The 15,362-nt window shown below is 45.7% G+C and overlaps 1 protein-coding gene across 3 annotated transcripts in view; it reads right to left on the bottom strand.

The window, feature by feature from the left end:
• mdn1 (midasin AAA ATPase 1) overlaps positions 1–15,362 on the bottom strand; it is a 59,866-nt gene that overhangs the window by 17,507 nt on the left and 26,997 nt on the right. For 2 of the 3 annotated variants that reach the window (XM_085381594.1, XM_085381592.1), the window contains exons 40-67: positions 13,694–13,882; positions 13,023–13,112; positions 12,665–12,928; positions 12,312–12,576; positions 12,015–12,174; positions 11,746–11,862; positions 11,286–11,494; positions 11,052–11,200; positions 9,978–10,177; positions 9,677–9,900; positions 9,379–9,492; positions 9,044–9,173; positions 8,833–8,939; positions 8,622–8,755; positions 8,338–8,504; positions 8,104–8,224; positions 7,761–7,974; positions 7,049–7,289; positions 6,828–6,951; positions 6,446–6,610; positions 6,141–6,355; positions 5,672–6,059; positions 5,236–5,348; positions 4,127–4,799; positions 3,827–3,988; positions 3,327–3,612; positions 3,007–3,245; positions 2,742–2,837 (exon numbers count right to left, since the gene is read on the bottom strand). In XM_085381594.1, coding sequence (XP_085237720.1) covers positions 2,742–2,837; positions 3,007–3,245; positions 3,327–3,612; positions 3,827–3,988; positions 4,127–4,799; positions 5,236–5,348; positions 5,672–6,059; positions 6,141–6,355; positions 6,446–6,610; positions 6,828–6,951; positions 7,049–7,289; positions 7,761–7,974; positions 8,104–8,224; positions 8,338–8,504; positions 8,622–8,755; positions 8,833–8,939; positions 9,044–9,173; positions 9,379–9,492; positions 9,677–9,900; positions 9,978–10,177; positions 11,052–11,200; positions 11,286–11,494; positions 11,746–11,862; positions 12,015–12,174; positions 12,312–12,576; positions 12,665–12,928; positions 13,023–13,112; positions 13,694–13,882 — 5,556 coding nt within the window. The remainder of the gene's footprint in view (positions 1–2,741; positions 2,838–3,006; positions 3,246–3,326; positions 3,613–3,826; positions 3,989–4,126; positions 4,800–5,235; positions 5,349–5,671; positions 6,060–6,140; positions 6,356–6,445; positions 6,611–6,827; positions 6,952–7,048; positions 7,290–7,760; positions 7,975–8,103; positions 8,225–8,337; positions 8,505–8,621; positions 8,756–8,832; positions 8,940–9,043; positions 9,174–9,378; positions 9,493–9,676; positions 9,901–9,977; positions 10,178–11,051; positions 11,201–11,285; positions 11,495–11,745; positions 11,863–12,014; positions 12,175–12,311; positions 12,577–12,664; positions 12,929–13,022; positions 13,113–13,693; positions 13,883–15,362) is intronic. The other variant, XM_085381593.1, reaches the window with a different exon arrangement.

Here is a 15,362-nt window from a genome sequence, read left to right as displayed (position 1 = left end):
CTGAGGCCTTGGAAACTGCCAAGCAAAGACTCACAGCCTTGGCCAGCCGCTTGAGGAGGTACACCAGAGAGATAGAAGGCAGGAGAATAAACCAGCTGTTCTCCACAGAACCAGCAAAGGTGTACTCTCAGTGGCAAGGGAACAATAAGAGAACAGCACCACCAAGGCTGGAGACGGAGCAATACTGGAAGAGCATATGGGAGAAGGATGCAACCCATAACGGCAATGCTCAGTGGCTAGAGGATCTGAGGGCAGACCACAGCGACCTCCCTGAACAGGGTCCAGTAACCATCACAGTGGCAGATATCCAAGAAAGGGTCTCCAGTATGAAGAGTTGGACAGCACCAGGGCCCGACATGGTTCACGCCTACTGGCTGAAGAAGCTGACTGCACTCCACGAGCGTCTGGCAGCACAAATGAACCAGCTGCTAGTTAACGAGAGACACCCGGAATGGCTAACTGAAGGCCGGACGGTCCTGATCCCCAAGGACCCCAAGAAGGGACCGGTCCCCTCCAACTACCGACCAATAACCTGCCTCAGTACTACATGGAAGCTCCTGTCAGGCATCATATCGGCTAAGATGAACAGGCACATGGGTCAATACATGAGCGGGACACAGAAAGGAATTGGCAAGAATACCAGAGGCGCAAAACACCAGCTACTGGTAGACAGAACAACCAGCCGAGACTGCAAGACCAGACTGACCAACCTGTGCACTGCCTGGATTGATTACAAGAAGGCCTATGACTCAATGCCCCACAGCTGGATACTGGAATGCCTAGAATTGTACAAGATCAATGGGACCCTAAGAGCCTTCATCAGGAACTCAATGGGGATGTGGCGTACAACACTAGAGGCCAACTCCAAGCCCATAGCACAAGTCACCATCAAGTGCGGGATCTACCAAGGAGATGCTCTGTCCCCACTGCTGTTCTGCATAGGCCTGAACCCCCTCATCGAGATCATTAACAAGACTGGCTACGGATACCGACTACGGAACGGAGCAGTTGTCAGCCACCTCCTGTACATGGATGACATCAAGCTGTATGCAAAGAGTGAACGAGACATCGATTCACTGATCCACACTACCAGGCTATACAGCAATGACATTGGAATGTCGTTCGGACTGGAGAAGTGTAGTCGGATGGTAACAAAGAGAGGGAAGGTAGTCAGAACTGAGGGGATTGAACTACCAGAAGGCAACATTGCAGACATAGAGGACAGTTACAAGTACTTGGGGATCCCGCAGGCGAATGGAAACCATGAAGAGGCCGCTAGAAAGGCTGCAACCACCAAGTACCTGCAGAGGGTCAGGCAAGTCCTGAGGAGTCAGCTGAATGGTAAGAACAAGATCCGGGCCATCAACACGTACGCCCTGCCCGTGATCAGGTACCCTGCTGGGGTAATAGGCTGGCCAAAGGAGGAGATAGAAGCCACTGACATAAAGACAAGAAAGCTCCTTACCATGCATGGAGGGTTTCACCCCAAGTCCAGCACCCTGAGGCTGTACGCTAAGCGGAAGGAAGGGGGCCGGGGACTGGTGAGTGTCAGCACCACAGTCCAGGATGAGACAACGAACATCCAAGAATACATTGGGAAGATGGCCCCAACTGACCGAGTGCTCAGTGAATACCTCAGGCAGCAGAAACCCAAGAAAGAGGAGGGAAACGAGGAACCATCATGGAAGGACAGGCCCCTGCACGGTATGTACCACCGGCAGATAGAGGAGGTGGCTGATATCCAGAAATCCTACCAGTGGCTGGACAAAGCTGGACTGAAAGACAGCACAGAGGCACTAATCATGGCAGCACAAGAACAAGCTCTGAGCACAAGATCCATAGAGGCTGGGGTCTATCACACCAGGCAAGACCCCAGGTGCAGGCTGTGTAAAGATGCCCCAGAGACAATCCAGCACATAACAGCAGGGTGCAAGATGCTAGCAGGCAAGGCATACATGGAACGCCATAACCAAGTGGCCGGCATAGTGTACAGGAACATCTGTGCCGAGTATAACCTGGAAGTCCCGAGGTCAAAATGGGAGATGCCCCCAAGGGTGGTGGAGAATGACCGAGCTAAGATCCTGTGGGACTTCCAGATACAGACGGACAAAATGGTGGTGGCTAACCAACCGGACATAGTGGTGGTAGACAAACAGAAGAAGACGGCCGTAGTGATCGATGTAGCGGTTCCGAATGACAGCAATATCAGGAAGAAGGAACACGAGAAGCTGGAGAAATACCAAGGGCTCAGAGAAGAGCTCGAGAGGATGTGGAGGGTGAAGGTAACGGTGGTCTCCGTGGTAATCGGAGCACTAGGTGCGGTGACTCCCAAGCTAGGCGAGTGGCTCCAGCAGATCCCGGGAATAACATCGGAGATCTCTGTCCAGAAGAGCGCAGTCCTGGGAACAGCTAAGATACTGCGCAGGACCCTCAAGCTCCCAGGCCTCTGGTAGAGGACCCGAGCTTGAAGGATAAACCGCCCGCAGGGGCGTGCTGGGTGTTTGTTTTTTTTTTAATATATATATATCTATATATATCTATATATCTCTATATATCGATCGATCGATCGATCGATCGATCGATCGATCGATCGATAGATATATATATATATATATGCATGCATGAGTTTACGCAGAGATTTGTACATGAGGCACACTGTCACTCATTTCTTTTACAGAAAATCAACACTTCTTGGTACTGAGGGTGCGTGATTCAGGAGATCTCTTCCTGACAGAAGTCACCTGTGCTTTGCTGAGCAGGATCTCTAGGCCGTTCAGAAACTTAGCCACCGGGCTGGCCAGATTGAAAGCCTTGATTCTCTCCATCACCACATTCAGCTGAAAACACCACATACACATACAGGAATATATGTCAGAAAAACAGAACAAAGTGTAACTGTTGGGATTCTTTACACTGTCCCTGTGAAAGCTGAATTAATGAATATGTATTTATTTGAATCACAATTATGCAAAAATGCTGTATCGAAACCACTTATGGCAAACTTACCTGTTCGAGGGCAGGGTGTCCAGGCCAGTCCTCTAGTCTCTGCTTCACTGCCACACTCAACTGTTCCAACACAGGGAGACAGAGAGAGGCCTCGCTCATGTTAGGGTGCTGGTAGAAGTCATAGGGTCCATCAGGGGTGATGGCCAGACCCTCGCCACCACCAGAGCCCTGCACAGTGTTCTGGAGGATGGCAGAGAGCAGCAGTTCACTGCCTGTCAGCTGCTGGTCCAGGTCAGAGTCTGAAGGGGGAAACAGAGGTTTATACAAGTACACTGGAACTTTGTTACAAGAAAAGGATGCATACAGGCAAAGTTACTAACCAATGAGGTGATAGAAGTGTGACATCACTGGAGAAGCAATCTGATAAGACGAAAGCAGGGCTTTGATGTGTTCTTTACTGTGATTGGCTGGTGCTGTGCTCTTGTACCAAAGCGATTGAGCATATCCCAGACACAGGCGCTGATGAACCTGGATCACTGTATTCAGGGTAGCGGGAGAGAACGCCTTCATCTCAAAAGACTCTTCGGGGGTTTTGTCTTCGAGCCCTTCTAGACTTGTGCCAGCTGCTCCTTCTAAACTTGGCTCAGACACGATGTCTGCAAAGTCCTGGATTCAATATCGACAGAAATTGAGCTTCAAGTGGATATTTATGCTTTCCACATGCAAACAGCTTTTATTTCATTTGGCCTTAAAATATAAAAATGATTGTACTAGATCGTCACCATATGATCCAATATGAGATATGATGGTTAACGTTAGGATCGGATAATCAGAGAATTGATGGGTCATTATTTGCTGTACAACAGCTGTACTGCAGTACCTTGTTGAACTGAGGAAACTGTCGTCTGAAGTCTCGCTCCTCCTGTTCATCCTCAGTCAGTCCTGAGCCGTGCAGTCGGCTACGGCTGCGGTAAAGACTGGCCTCCATTTCTTCATGCTCTTTCCTTCGCCTCTCTCGCTCATCCCACTCATTCACCAAAGCCTGTAAAGAATGACAATAGAAGGAGCAAAGGAAGAGCAGATTTTGCAGGATTTAACAGTTTGGAACAGAAAACTATTTAGATTTATTTAAAGTCATTAGGATGACATCTCTCCCAGTGAAAAGTCTTAAAATCCTGACCTGACAGATGTGTCTGAAGATGCTGCGTGCCTCGTGGCTGAACTCTCCCGTTGACAAGGTGTGACACTGGACATAAAGCAGAGCACTGAGTAGCAGAGTGCAGGACTGAGGCATCACACATGCAGTGTCCTGCTGGGGCAGAAGTTTCACCAGGCTGCGCAGAGTGTCCATACAAACCCTGGAACACAGAAAGTCTGCCCGGACCAGGTACGACGGCAGGCTCGGGGACAGGAATGGGAAAGCCAGAAGGCAAGACACCAGCCTTGGCAAACCAGGTACAGGATTTAGCAAGGCAGCCACCTGGGAGGCTACCAGCCTCATACCGTACCGGAGCTGAAGGATACCCGTCCTCACTGGCCCAACAACATCAGGATAAAGGGGATAGTCCTCCAGCAACCTCTGGCAGAAACGCTGCTGGGAGTTCTGCCAAACAGCCTCCTCCTTCAGGACGGCCTGGACTGCTGACTTGGATTTTGAAGCCGAGGAGCCCTCCAGCGTATTGAGCAGCTGGGACAGCAGGTCCTGTATGGCTGATGTCTGACCAATGCTGCACAGGTAGTGCTGGAGCTCCTGGTACAACTGACCATACTGAGGCTCATGAGGACGACAAGCCTGCTTCCTGGAAAGCTCAGCTATCTGCTCCTTCACCTGCTGCATGCGGATCCATAGATACCTAGTAAAGCAAACATCAGGCAGTATAACCTAGAGCTCATTGCATTGCTTCTCAAAGACCTTTTATGGTGGTATTAATGACTCTTTCAAAATGACAGCCTTTGTTTGCTTTTAAAAGTTAATCTTCTTAACAGCGGCTGGTTGTCATTTCATCCAAACGCACAGTAAACATTTGGCTCAAGAGTCCTTAAATTTGCTTAACTACAACTTAAAGTTTGAGAACCCCACAGAATTACTAGTATTTCTAAATGCGTCACTGCCGCTAGAATTTAAAAAAAAACAAAAAAAAAAAACAGAATCAAATTAATGCACAATGACCAATTATATCAACTCCATTCCCACAGTAAAATCTTCAGAGAGGAATGGGAGTAGTTCTGATTTTCCCTGTGACTTTGATGCAACCGTGACATGCTGAGAGATCAGCATCCAACTCTTACCTGATTCGAGGATGCTGGAAGCCATCAGTTGTGCTGCTCTCCTCCAGTTCTGCTCCGGTCATCAGCTGAGACCACAGGCTCCGCCCTTTCCATTCTTCCTGAAGCAGAGCCAACTGCGACAGACAAAAACAGAGTACTTTTGAGTGTTTTATTGTAGAAAGTACTCTTCATCCACCACATTCCATCCTCTAAAAAAAAACCTCATCAGAAAATAACATGTTTGAACATGATCTTATAGTGAACTTGGAGTTTATTGTTCAAACCAGAAGACCTCATGTTTTCTTCTAAAGCAGTCTGAAAAGAAAAGGTTACCTTTTTAAAGAAAATTACTTACAATGAACACTACTGTTACATTCACATGAAGCCAATGGTTGTGTGTATTTATACTGACTCAGTTACAAACACTTTACACCTTTGTCAGGAGAGTACTACAGACCTCCTGCTGAGCATAGTTCAGTTTGTAGGCTCTCTTTACAGCTGGGTCAAAGATGGTCTGCGGTGTCCACACTTTGATCTGCAGCAAGCCCATGTTGACCCAGAACACTCCAGAGCGAGCCAGTGAATTGGAGCCTTGGACTTTGCTCTGGACATATTGCTGCAAGCAGGTAAGGCAGGCTTCCACCAGGCCATCAGGGAGTAGTTTAGGAGGCAGGAAGTCTCTAAAGACCGTCTGGATCTCCTGGGCAGCAATAAGAGGGTCAGGGTCTTCCACCAGGCTCTCACAGCTCTCCATGTAGCCTTCCTGCAAGGTGGGAGGCAGCACGTCAGCCATGCTTTGAAGTTGCCGACGCAGGACTGCACCTTGGAGCCTAAAGTCAGTACCCCTGAGGAGAGATAATGCAACTGTCATCAGCAAAGCCCAAAATAAAAATTGCTGGTTAAGGACATTTAATGTTCCATTATACCTGAAATCAGCCAGCGCACGGATGCTCATGTTGTCCCAGAGCACAGCAGAAAGATCCTGCAGCTGCTGAATCCTCCCTTTCCAATCCCCAAGTCTGACATTGGAGAGGGAGAGAAAAGCCTCTCCTGAAGGTTCCCATGAACCACCCGTCTTACTACAGCTGAGCACTTCCAGTACGCAATGGGACCGCACTGCTTTGCTCAGCAGAGCTGGACCCTGGAAACCATATTGCATAAATGTATTAAACAAGCAGAAAACCAGCAGTGTTTGTGGAACAGCGAGTTTGGAGATATTAATAGATGTTACCAGGTTATCTGTTCCTTGGTGCTGCTTTGGATCCGCCTGGGTCTCAGGGTGTAGAGGGTCCCATTTAAGCCAGTGTTCTGGGTTTGAGGTTATGCTGCAGGTCCACAGGGAGGATAGAGCCTCCGACAGGAGCTCACACCAAACAAACGGCAGCTCCTCAGCTGGCTGGAAGATAACACATATTTCAGCTTTAAATGGGGATTTTCGTTTGAAAGGCTAACTTCTGGACATGAAATGTCCCGTGTGAGAAATGTGAGTAAAACTGTTCTCAGCAATTGGTTCTTAATGTTTCAACCAGATATAAGTTGAACAGTTGTGATGTAACAAACTCTTTTAGCCGAATATCAACATTTTATATGTGGTCAAACTCATAACTACTGACCCGGTCACTACTGAGCAGGAACCACAGTGGCTGCAGCTGTCTGACATTCATCGGGGTGGACTGGAGGCAGTAACGAAGATGTCTGGAGAGGTCGCGACGTATGCAGTCCTCGGCCTCCTGGTCACTGCAGGTCAACATGAGGAGTTCAGTATACAGTCCATCAACAACATCCAGAACAGGTGCTTTTCTATTTTTGATTACACGACAAAGATGAGCCTTACCTAGGAGAAAGAGCTAGATGCAGCAAGTCTGTGCTAAGTCGTAGCTGATTTAGGACGGCAAGTTCCTCCATCAGGGGCCAGAGCTGGGCCCTGCGGCTGAGCTGCTGCAACTCCTCTACGGACAAAGGGACTCCGTCTGTGGACTCGTCATGCTCCGACATGGAACAGACTTCCAAGAGCCCTCTGGAGGTCATGCAACACTCCTGCTGCTCCACACTCGACACCAACCTCTCCATCACCCCTTATGGGAAGACATATGGGACGCATGCCATCATGTAATGTTTCACATTCATGCTCCTGAATGTTTTAATACCAAATGGTATTTCTAAAAGATTTATATTGTATTTAGTTGAGAATCTTGAAGCAACTCTCTAGATTCCAGAAAACATGTTCAACAAAATCTGACTCTAAAAATAAAGTTCAAGATCAACTCCGAGATGGCAACTGAACTTTCCTGTTTCAGCACAGATGATCAAAGTAAATTCAGTAAGCCGAGCATGTGAGTTAAGCACACAGAAACAAAGCCATCATCAACGGAGCTCCAGAAACATGGAGGCTGTACAGATTGTATTCTGATTCTGACGATATATCTGTGATGTAATCACAGTCACTGTTTTTATATATTGAAAGTATATAAGAATCTTATTCTGAGTCCCATAAATATCCAACAATCACATTTTATGGCAAAAGCTTTTCTGCAACTCAAGCTCACCTGACTTTTGAGGGTCCAACTGGTTGTTTGCTAAGAGAATGAGGCCCCAGGCTTCCAGGAGACTTTCTTTGATGTCCAGTCCGAGTCCAGCACCCTGAAGTCGAACCAGCTCTTGCTTCGAATGAATCATGTTGTTGTCCAGTTTTAGATCACTCACATCCAGGGCTTTACTCAGGAGCCTGAGCTGAGATGCACACTTAACTACTGACTCCAGCTGAAAAGACAGATGGATATAGTTTCATCTCATAAATATAAGAACATAAAAGAGTGAGTGACAGATGGTACTTAAACTGGCTTTTATATTACTTTATTATTAGACCTAGCTGATGAATTATATCCAGACCTTAAAAGGAAGAGTTTTCCCCAGGGTTTTCTGAATGCCCTTCAGAGCTGTAGCTACAGACACTGGGGCGGACAGAACAGTCTGGATGGCTGTTGAGGTGGCCTGCAGCTCCTGGTGACCTCTATTTTTAGAACAACAATTTCAGAAGAAAGTACTTCAGACTAAATAAAAATACATATACAAATACAAAATACTTGTATAAATGATACAAGTATTTGCAAGAAAGGGATTTACTCAAACGTGACATCAGCGTCTCCCAGGAGAAGCTGTGGCAGTCGGAGGATGAGGTGTTTCTGGACCCACTGCCAGTGCAGAGACAGCACAGAGATGCCCTTAGAGTCAGGCGTCAGTGTGCTGCACACATCCCAGAATCGATCGAGCCACTGTAGCAGCTGCAGAATCTAAACGCACAATGACAGTGTTGCAGTTGGAGACCATTCTTGTCAAATTTTAAGGTTTTATTTAAATAAAAGAAGAAAGACAAAAGAGTAGATTAAAGAGTCAGATAGCGTTCTAACCTCAAACATAATGTGGTCTGAGATGTAAGGTTGTCCGGTCTGAACAGCCTGCAGGATGAAGTAGCCCCACAACTCAAAGAAGGTTTGCAGGTGCATCAGCACAGGGTGTGGCAGGTGACCAATATCCACAGTCCCTGTGAGGAGGATTTGGGTATTTGTTAACTTTTAGAAGCACTAAATTATATTCTAATATAAAAACCAAAGTGCATACCTTTACTGAAGGCCGTGGCTATTTGCAGTACAGAATTCGGACCAGACAGGTTGACAGCGCAAGTGCATACAACAGACCTCTCTTCTCTGTCCATCATCAGAACGATCCTAACACACAAACCGCTCATTAGCAGTCCATTTGTTAACACAGCAGATCTGCATAACTTGATATAAGACTCGGAATTAAGAGAATAGATAACAATTAGTCCCACCTGTTGGCAACTGCGTTTAGTGCCTCTAGGAACTCCGTGTATCTTTCTTCATCCTCAAAGTTGCACTTGTTGGCCAAAATGTCCAAGTATTGCTTATTCCACCGCATATCCACCAAAATCCTGTATTCATCTGGCAACACAACATTTGTTTAGATGTTATCATTTACTGATAGATACATTCAGTTTTCTTGAAGTTTTCCTAAAGTCATCTAGTAGCAGAAACAGGCAGTAAATTAAAAAACAAACAAACAAAAAAACTTTTATTAAAACTTCAATATTCTAGTGTGCGAATAGATTTCACTTTTCTTTCACCGAAGAACAAGAAAACTGTTTACCTGTGCTGTGGGGCTGGAGTAATTCTGCTAGTGACTTGCCCTTAGTGGCAAGCTTGCTACCAAACACAGCCTTTAAAGCCCTGTTTCCTGCTTCCACCTGGACCAGCGCGGCATCTGTAAGAGTAAACCATCACATTATCAGGGGATCTGGAGCACTGAATAGCCCTGCCATCGATTTGCAAAACAATTTAATTTGACTTTTTGACATTAACTTTGTTTCGAAGAATAAAGCACCTTTGCTGTAGTCTAAATGTTTGGGTTGTTGTGTGTAGTGTAGTTTGTTTGCACTGTAACAAACCAGGAGCATATTTGTGGCTCTTTCCCAAGTGTGACAGCCAGCTGCTGCGCATGATCCAGTCTCCGTGAGAGGCTCTCTCTGTGAGCAGTCTCACTGCCGTGGGGATCAGCCTCAGAGCATTTCCATCCTCCAAACCCCCCACTGCTTCAGAGAACACCAGGCCTTCATGGACACCGCTGTTCTGCAATACCCTCTGTAGGTCACTCAGACTCAGAGGCTGGCTCCTGCAGAAATAAAACTTATGTAATCACTTCTTTAATGAGAAAATGTATGATTTAGCTGGCGTGACTAATTGATTTACCGTTTGCCTTGGAGGCTGAGTGTGTTCAGACAAAATAAGAGGACCTGTCCATCTCTGATAACAGTAGAGAAGCAGGAATCCTCTGTAGAGAGGAGGGCAGAGGGGAAGCTGTCAGGCCAGACTCCAGCACACAGCAACCCACAGCCCCATTCTTCTGTGTCCAGGATGCTCAAGTGCTGCTCAATCACCTGCTGGGCTTTCTAGGAAGAAAATGTACTCATGTTTATTCATCCTTTATGAAGGCTGACCATTTCAAATATTTCAGGTTATCCAGAGTTTCCCCTGATTTTCAGTGGCCTATCAGGGTTGTTGAAGGGTGGTGGTGTCCACCCTTGACTGCATTTAGCTGGATCTGAACAGACAGTATGTCTCTGAACACCTCAGAATTCATCGGGCTACTTTTGTTCTAATCACTAGTCTCCCAGTGTTGCTGGCAGCCATGCATGCCCAAGTCATCACACTGGCTCTGCCGTGTTTTACAGATGATGTGATACGGGCTGTTCTACCTTCTCCATACTTTTTTCTTTCCATCATTCTAATATTGGTTTCATCTGTCCAATGAATGTTTTTCCAGAACTATGCCAGCTTTTTTTTTTTTTTAAAAGCAAAAGTCCAATCTAGTGACCAATCAAGTGGCTTGTATCTTGCAGTGAGCCCTCTGTATTTACTTTCATGCAGTCTTCTTTTAGGGTAGACTTGGATATTGATACGTCTACCTCCTGGAGAGTATTTGTTCATTTGCTTGGTTGTTGTTGCCTGTTGAGAACGGGTTTCTCTTCACCATGGAAATGATTCTGCGATCATCCACCACTGTTGTCTCCCATGGAGTTCACCAGTGCTTTCTTTCTCAGGATGTACCAAACCGCAGATTTTGCCACTCCTAATATTGTAGCAATTTTGCATTTTTCTTTTCTCAGCTTAAGGATGGTTTGTTTCACCTGCATGGAGAGCTTCTATCTATCTATCTATCTATCTATCTAGATATAGAAAAGGTAGATAGATATGGATTCCTATACAATATGGAGAGATCGATAAAGAGATATATCTTGAAAAAAAACATAACAAAAAAAATACCTTCTGGTTGGCAGAGTTGTGCTGACAGAAAGAGTAGGCCTCCCCACAGGCATGCTGCAAGGCGCTAGGCAAATCCACACCTCTCTGTAGCTGGCAGCTCAGCAGAGTGGCAGCATGAAGAAGAGAAGCCACTGATGAGGCTGGGGAGTCTAACAGGCAGAGGCCAAATGCTTTGATAACGGCTACAGACAAACCGAGGGCTTATTTATTTATTCTTATGCTGTTAGCACTTACCCCAGATAGCAGATTTAACGGCCTTATGTATTTCAATCAGCAGATCACACACACAGTCCCCGGTCACCCCAGCAGTGTGAAGCAAAATCTTTAGGTCTAGTGTGTCCCAGCACACAGCTTCGTGTTCCCCTGGAATGTAAATCTCCACCCCTCTGTTCCTCATAGCTCTGGAGAGCTCCCCGTGCACAGGATCCATGGTCAGGAACAACCTGGGAAGAAAAACAAACAAACAAAAACACAAAACACACATCTAAGAACTGTTGATGAATGGTAAATGGCCTGTATTTGTATAGCGCTTTTACTAGTCCCCCCTAAGGACCCCAAAGTGCTTTACACACCCAGTCATCCACCCATTCACTCACTGGTGGAGGCAAGCTACAGTTGTAGCCACTGCTGCCCTGGGGCAGACTGACATTAGTGAATGCAACAAACCAGTGATAGTTGTACTTTTTTATACTACCTGAAGTTAGGGTGTGGGGTGATTTTGGGAGTGCTCCCATCTATGACACCACGTTCGTTGATGACGAGTGATCCACCAGGCTCCAGCAGAGCATTGAGGCGATCCAGCACTGAGGCACTAATTACATAAATGCACAATCAGTGCAGTTGGTTATAGTGTTCGTGTCACGGCTGACTTTTATACAACTACAGTTCTTGCTTCACATTTCACAAGTAAAACATGTTTAAGATGAGGGAGAACACAGTTACACATAAGCTAACATTTCTCACTTGCAGAAGTTGACGTTGTCCATAAGCAACCAGTCGCCAGACTGAAGGGCCTGGACGAGCATACCATCCAACCACTCAAAACCTCCGTTTGTCCAGCCGTCCTCCAGCTGAGCCAGACGCTCCTTCAGCAGCGTAAAGTCCATCTGAAGCTTAGACATGTCTGAGGACAATACATGTAATGTTATAATATTTTACATACTTGACCAGCAAAAAAACAACAACCAAAAAACAAAACAAAACAAGACACTTAAAACTGTTCCCTTTATATTTTGTCTGTACTCAATAATTGGTTGTTACCAGTGAACACTTTGAGCTTGGTGTTGAGTTTCTGCAGCAGGAGGATGATAACCTCCAGCTTGTTCAGTGCCTCAGAGTTGATTGTTCCTCCAGTTCTTTGCAGTCCTTCCTGCTTCAGCCAATGGCAGAACAGGCCCCATGTCTGCAGCAAGAACTCTGTGTCCTGGATGCCACCATCAAGTGACATCAATCCACGCCTTATTACCATGGCAACTATGTAATCTACACTCTCCAGAACTTGCTGCCACGGGCGCATGATATCCACCTGCAATGAGGAAAAAAGGGAAAGACCGCAGGATGACGTGGTCTGCTATTTTCAGGTTATAAACAAAGACCTGAGTTCTCAGTGTCACCTGCTCAAAGCCTCCCAGTAGCTCTGTGGTGTCCATGGCACTGTTCATGGCCATGATTCTGAGGCGATGTCCAGTCAGTAGAGAGAGCAGTCTCACCAGGCTGGTCTTTCCACTTGCTGTGGGGCCGACCAGTATGGTCATCCAGCCCATCTCCACACACTTCATCAGGGACTCCAGAGGCCTTAAGCACTGATGTGTGATGGACAGCGGTGTGTCTGGAGCCACATTGGCTCCACCACTGCGATGCAGCACAGAGTAGCCCACCTGCAACAGCAAATGATTGGAGGGTAATTTGCAAACTATGATTTGAAATGAAATAAAACAAAACAAGTTTTATTGTTTTGACAAATCAACAAACCTGTAGGTTGAATGGAGTGATGTGGAACTCTCTGGGGCCGCAGTAAGGCTCAAAGTCCTCCCCAAACACCTTCCTGAACACAGACAGCACCTATACGGCACGGGAGGAGGTTCAGTATTGCCACTGGTCATGAACTAAAGTATAACTGACTCCCAGTACCTAATAACTGAACACAATTCAGTTCAGCCACCAGCAGCACAGTTTCCAACATGCTTCTGATAAGAGGTTTTTGCAGTGAAAGTCCTGCCATATTGGAGAACAGTCCTAGCCCCTCCTGACATGAATATCACCAAGCCAGCCAACTTGGTTTTAAGCTTCTGATAAAATCACAGTGGAGGTATTCCAATAGTGCTATTCGTTGCGATTTAATGTTCTTTTCTCTCCTTATAGGAAGTCAAACTGTTAGTCCGTAGGATATCGAGATATTTCAATAAGAGGAAATTCAAACTTGTAGTGGGCTAAACACAAACCCTTGTAGAACACCACATTTAACAGATTGAAAAGTCCAAAGTTACAGTTTCAGTACACTTGGCTTATGACAATGGAGTTTTCTTCCTCGTCTGAAGATATGCGATTCTAAATTGACTACATATGTGATAAGGAAAGAGCACTTAAACTGTACGTCATTCACATACTTAGCAGGCTATGAAAAAGCTGGTAAAACAGTTTACCTGAGCTTTATCAGACTCTGTTCTCATTCTGTCAGCATACACCAATGCCACATGCTGGCCTGGGTTAAAAAATCCAGGTGCTTGGTCAGCCTGCATAAGTTGACACCAACGGAACAAGTCACGCAGGTTGAACTCCCAGGGACTTCCTCTCTGACCCCAATGTCTGTCTTTACACACTTCCTGGACAAGCTGTGGAGAGAACACATTAAAAAAATGCATTAAAATAAAAAAGTATCCTTTAGTCTTTTCTTTATATTTTGTTACATACAGTGCACATACATTAATGCTTTTGTGCATTAAAAATAGCCAAAGTTTAAATAATGAGGTTAAATGATAAATGGTAAATGACCTGGAATCACCCAATGTGAATTGGGTGCACTATCCATGGACTGTCAGTGTGTAAATATTGATGACAAGACCCAGCAACAGCACACTCTTTAAAGAGTTTACTTGGTTGTTAAAAGGGATCAATCTCATGTAGGAGTGAGCGGTTTAGCCACTGCCAAGTTGACGTAAGCATCTGGTGAAGACCCATACTTTGGACAATGCCTCTATCTGGCAATAGAGCTCACTGCTGGCAGACGGGCACCCCTGGAGTGGAGTGGACAGTGAACACGCTACCTTTATGGAACCAAAAAACCAGCTTTACATGCTTTCCAACCTGGCGCTATGATGAAGAGTAATAAACTGAAAGACGCAACCCACACTAGCATCTGGTGACCAAGGTGTAAAATGTGATTTTCAGTCCATCATGGATGGCGTTTTCTCTGGTCTGGTGATGCATTATACCTAACACTCATCACTGTGAGAGATCCATGTCATATAACTCTAACATAACAGGAGGCTTGTTTATGTGATTTGATATTTCACAGAGACAAAAATGGTTTTGGAGTTTGAAATTCTCAAAACTGGACGACAACATCCAATTCAGAAAAGAATTCAGCAGATCAGTTTGCCTAGGTTTTCATGGCGGTATGCTTTAGATAATTCTGTTGAAATGTAAACCTCCACACAAGCCTGGAACCCTGAGCACTCAGTAAAGCGGACTGGATGGAGGGAACATATTGATGTGGTGACACTTACTGCAGGGTGTCCTCTAAAAAGAAAGCACACAGGAAATTACTGCCAGACAGTGCAATCCTGGTTTCACCAGAACAGATCAGGTTCATTTGAGCAAACTCTCATTAGGTCATCATGTCTTTTAGCAAGCAATTAGCCCACTTTTCCCTTAAAGCCTGAAGAAATGCACTGATGGATTTTGGCATAGACAAAATATAAGCATGGATCCATGCTAGCTTATCAATGGCACCCTGCTGGTGGCAGGGTAACAGCATGGAGATATTTCTTGACCTACACTTTGGGTGCTTTAGTACCAACTGACCATTGTTCACATGCCAAGCCTACCTGACTGTTGTTGATGAAAGAGACAATCGTCTCTGTCCACAGTGGACACATATTCTAAAGGTTGCTTCTAGCAAAGTAACACATCAAGTTGCAAAGCTCAAATCACTACAAACTAATTGTTTGACCATGAGAACGAGTTTGCTGTGCTCAAATAGGCTACACTGTCAATCCAATACAGCATCTTTGGGATGTGGGGGAACGGCAGATTCGCTTCATGGATGTGCAACCGACAAATAACAACCAACTGTGTGATGCTATTATACCA

Source organism: Rhamphochromis longiceps, linkage group LG15 (assembly GCF_057381845.1).
Source record: "Rhamphochromis longiceps isolate RC_006_pf linkage group LG15, R_longiceps_female_GT1.1, whole genome shotgun sequence".
Taxonomy (NCBI): Eukaryota; Metazoa; Chordata; class Actinopteri; order Cichliformes; family Cichlidae; genus Rhamphochromis; species Rhamphochromis longiceps.
The sequence above is the reverse complement of the archived record's forward strand: the minus strand, read 5'-3'. Positions and strand labels throughout refer to the sequence as shown.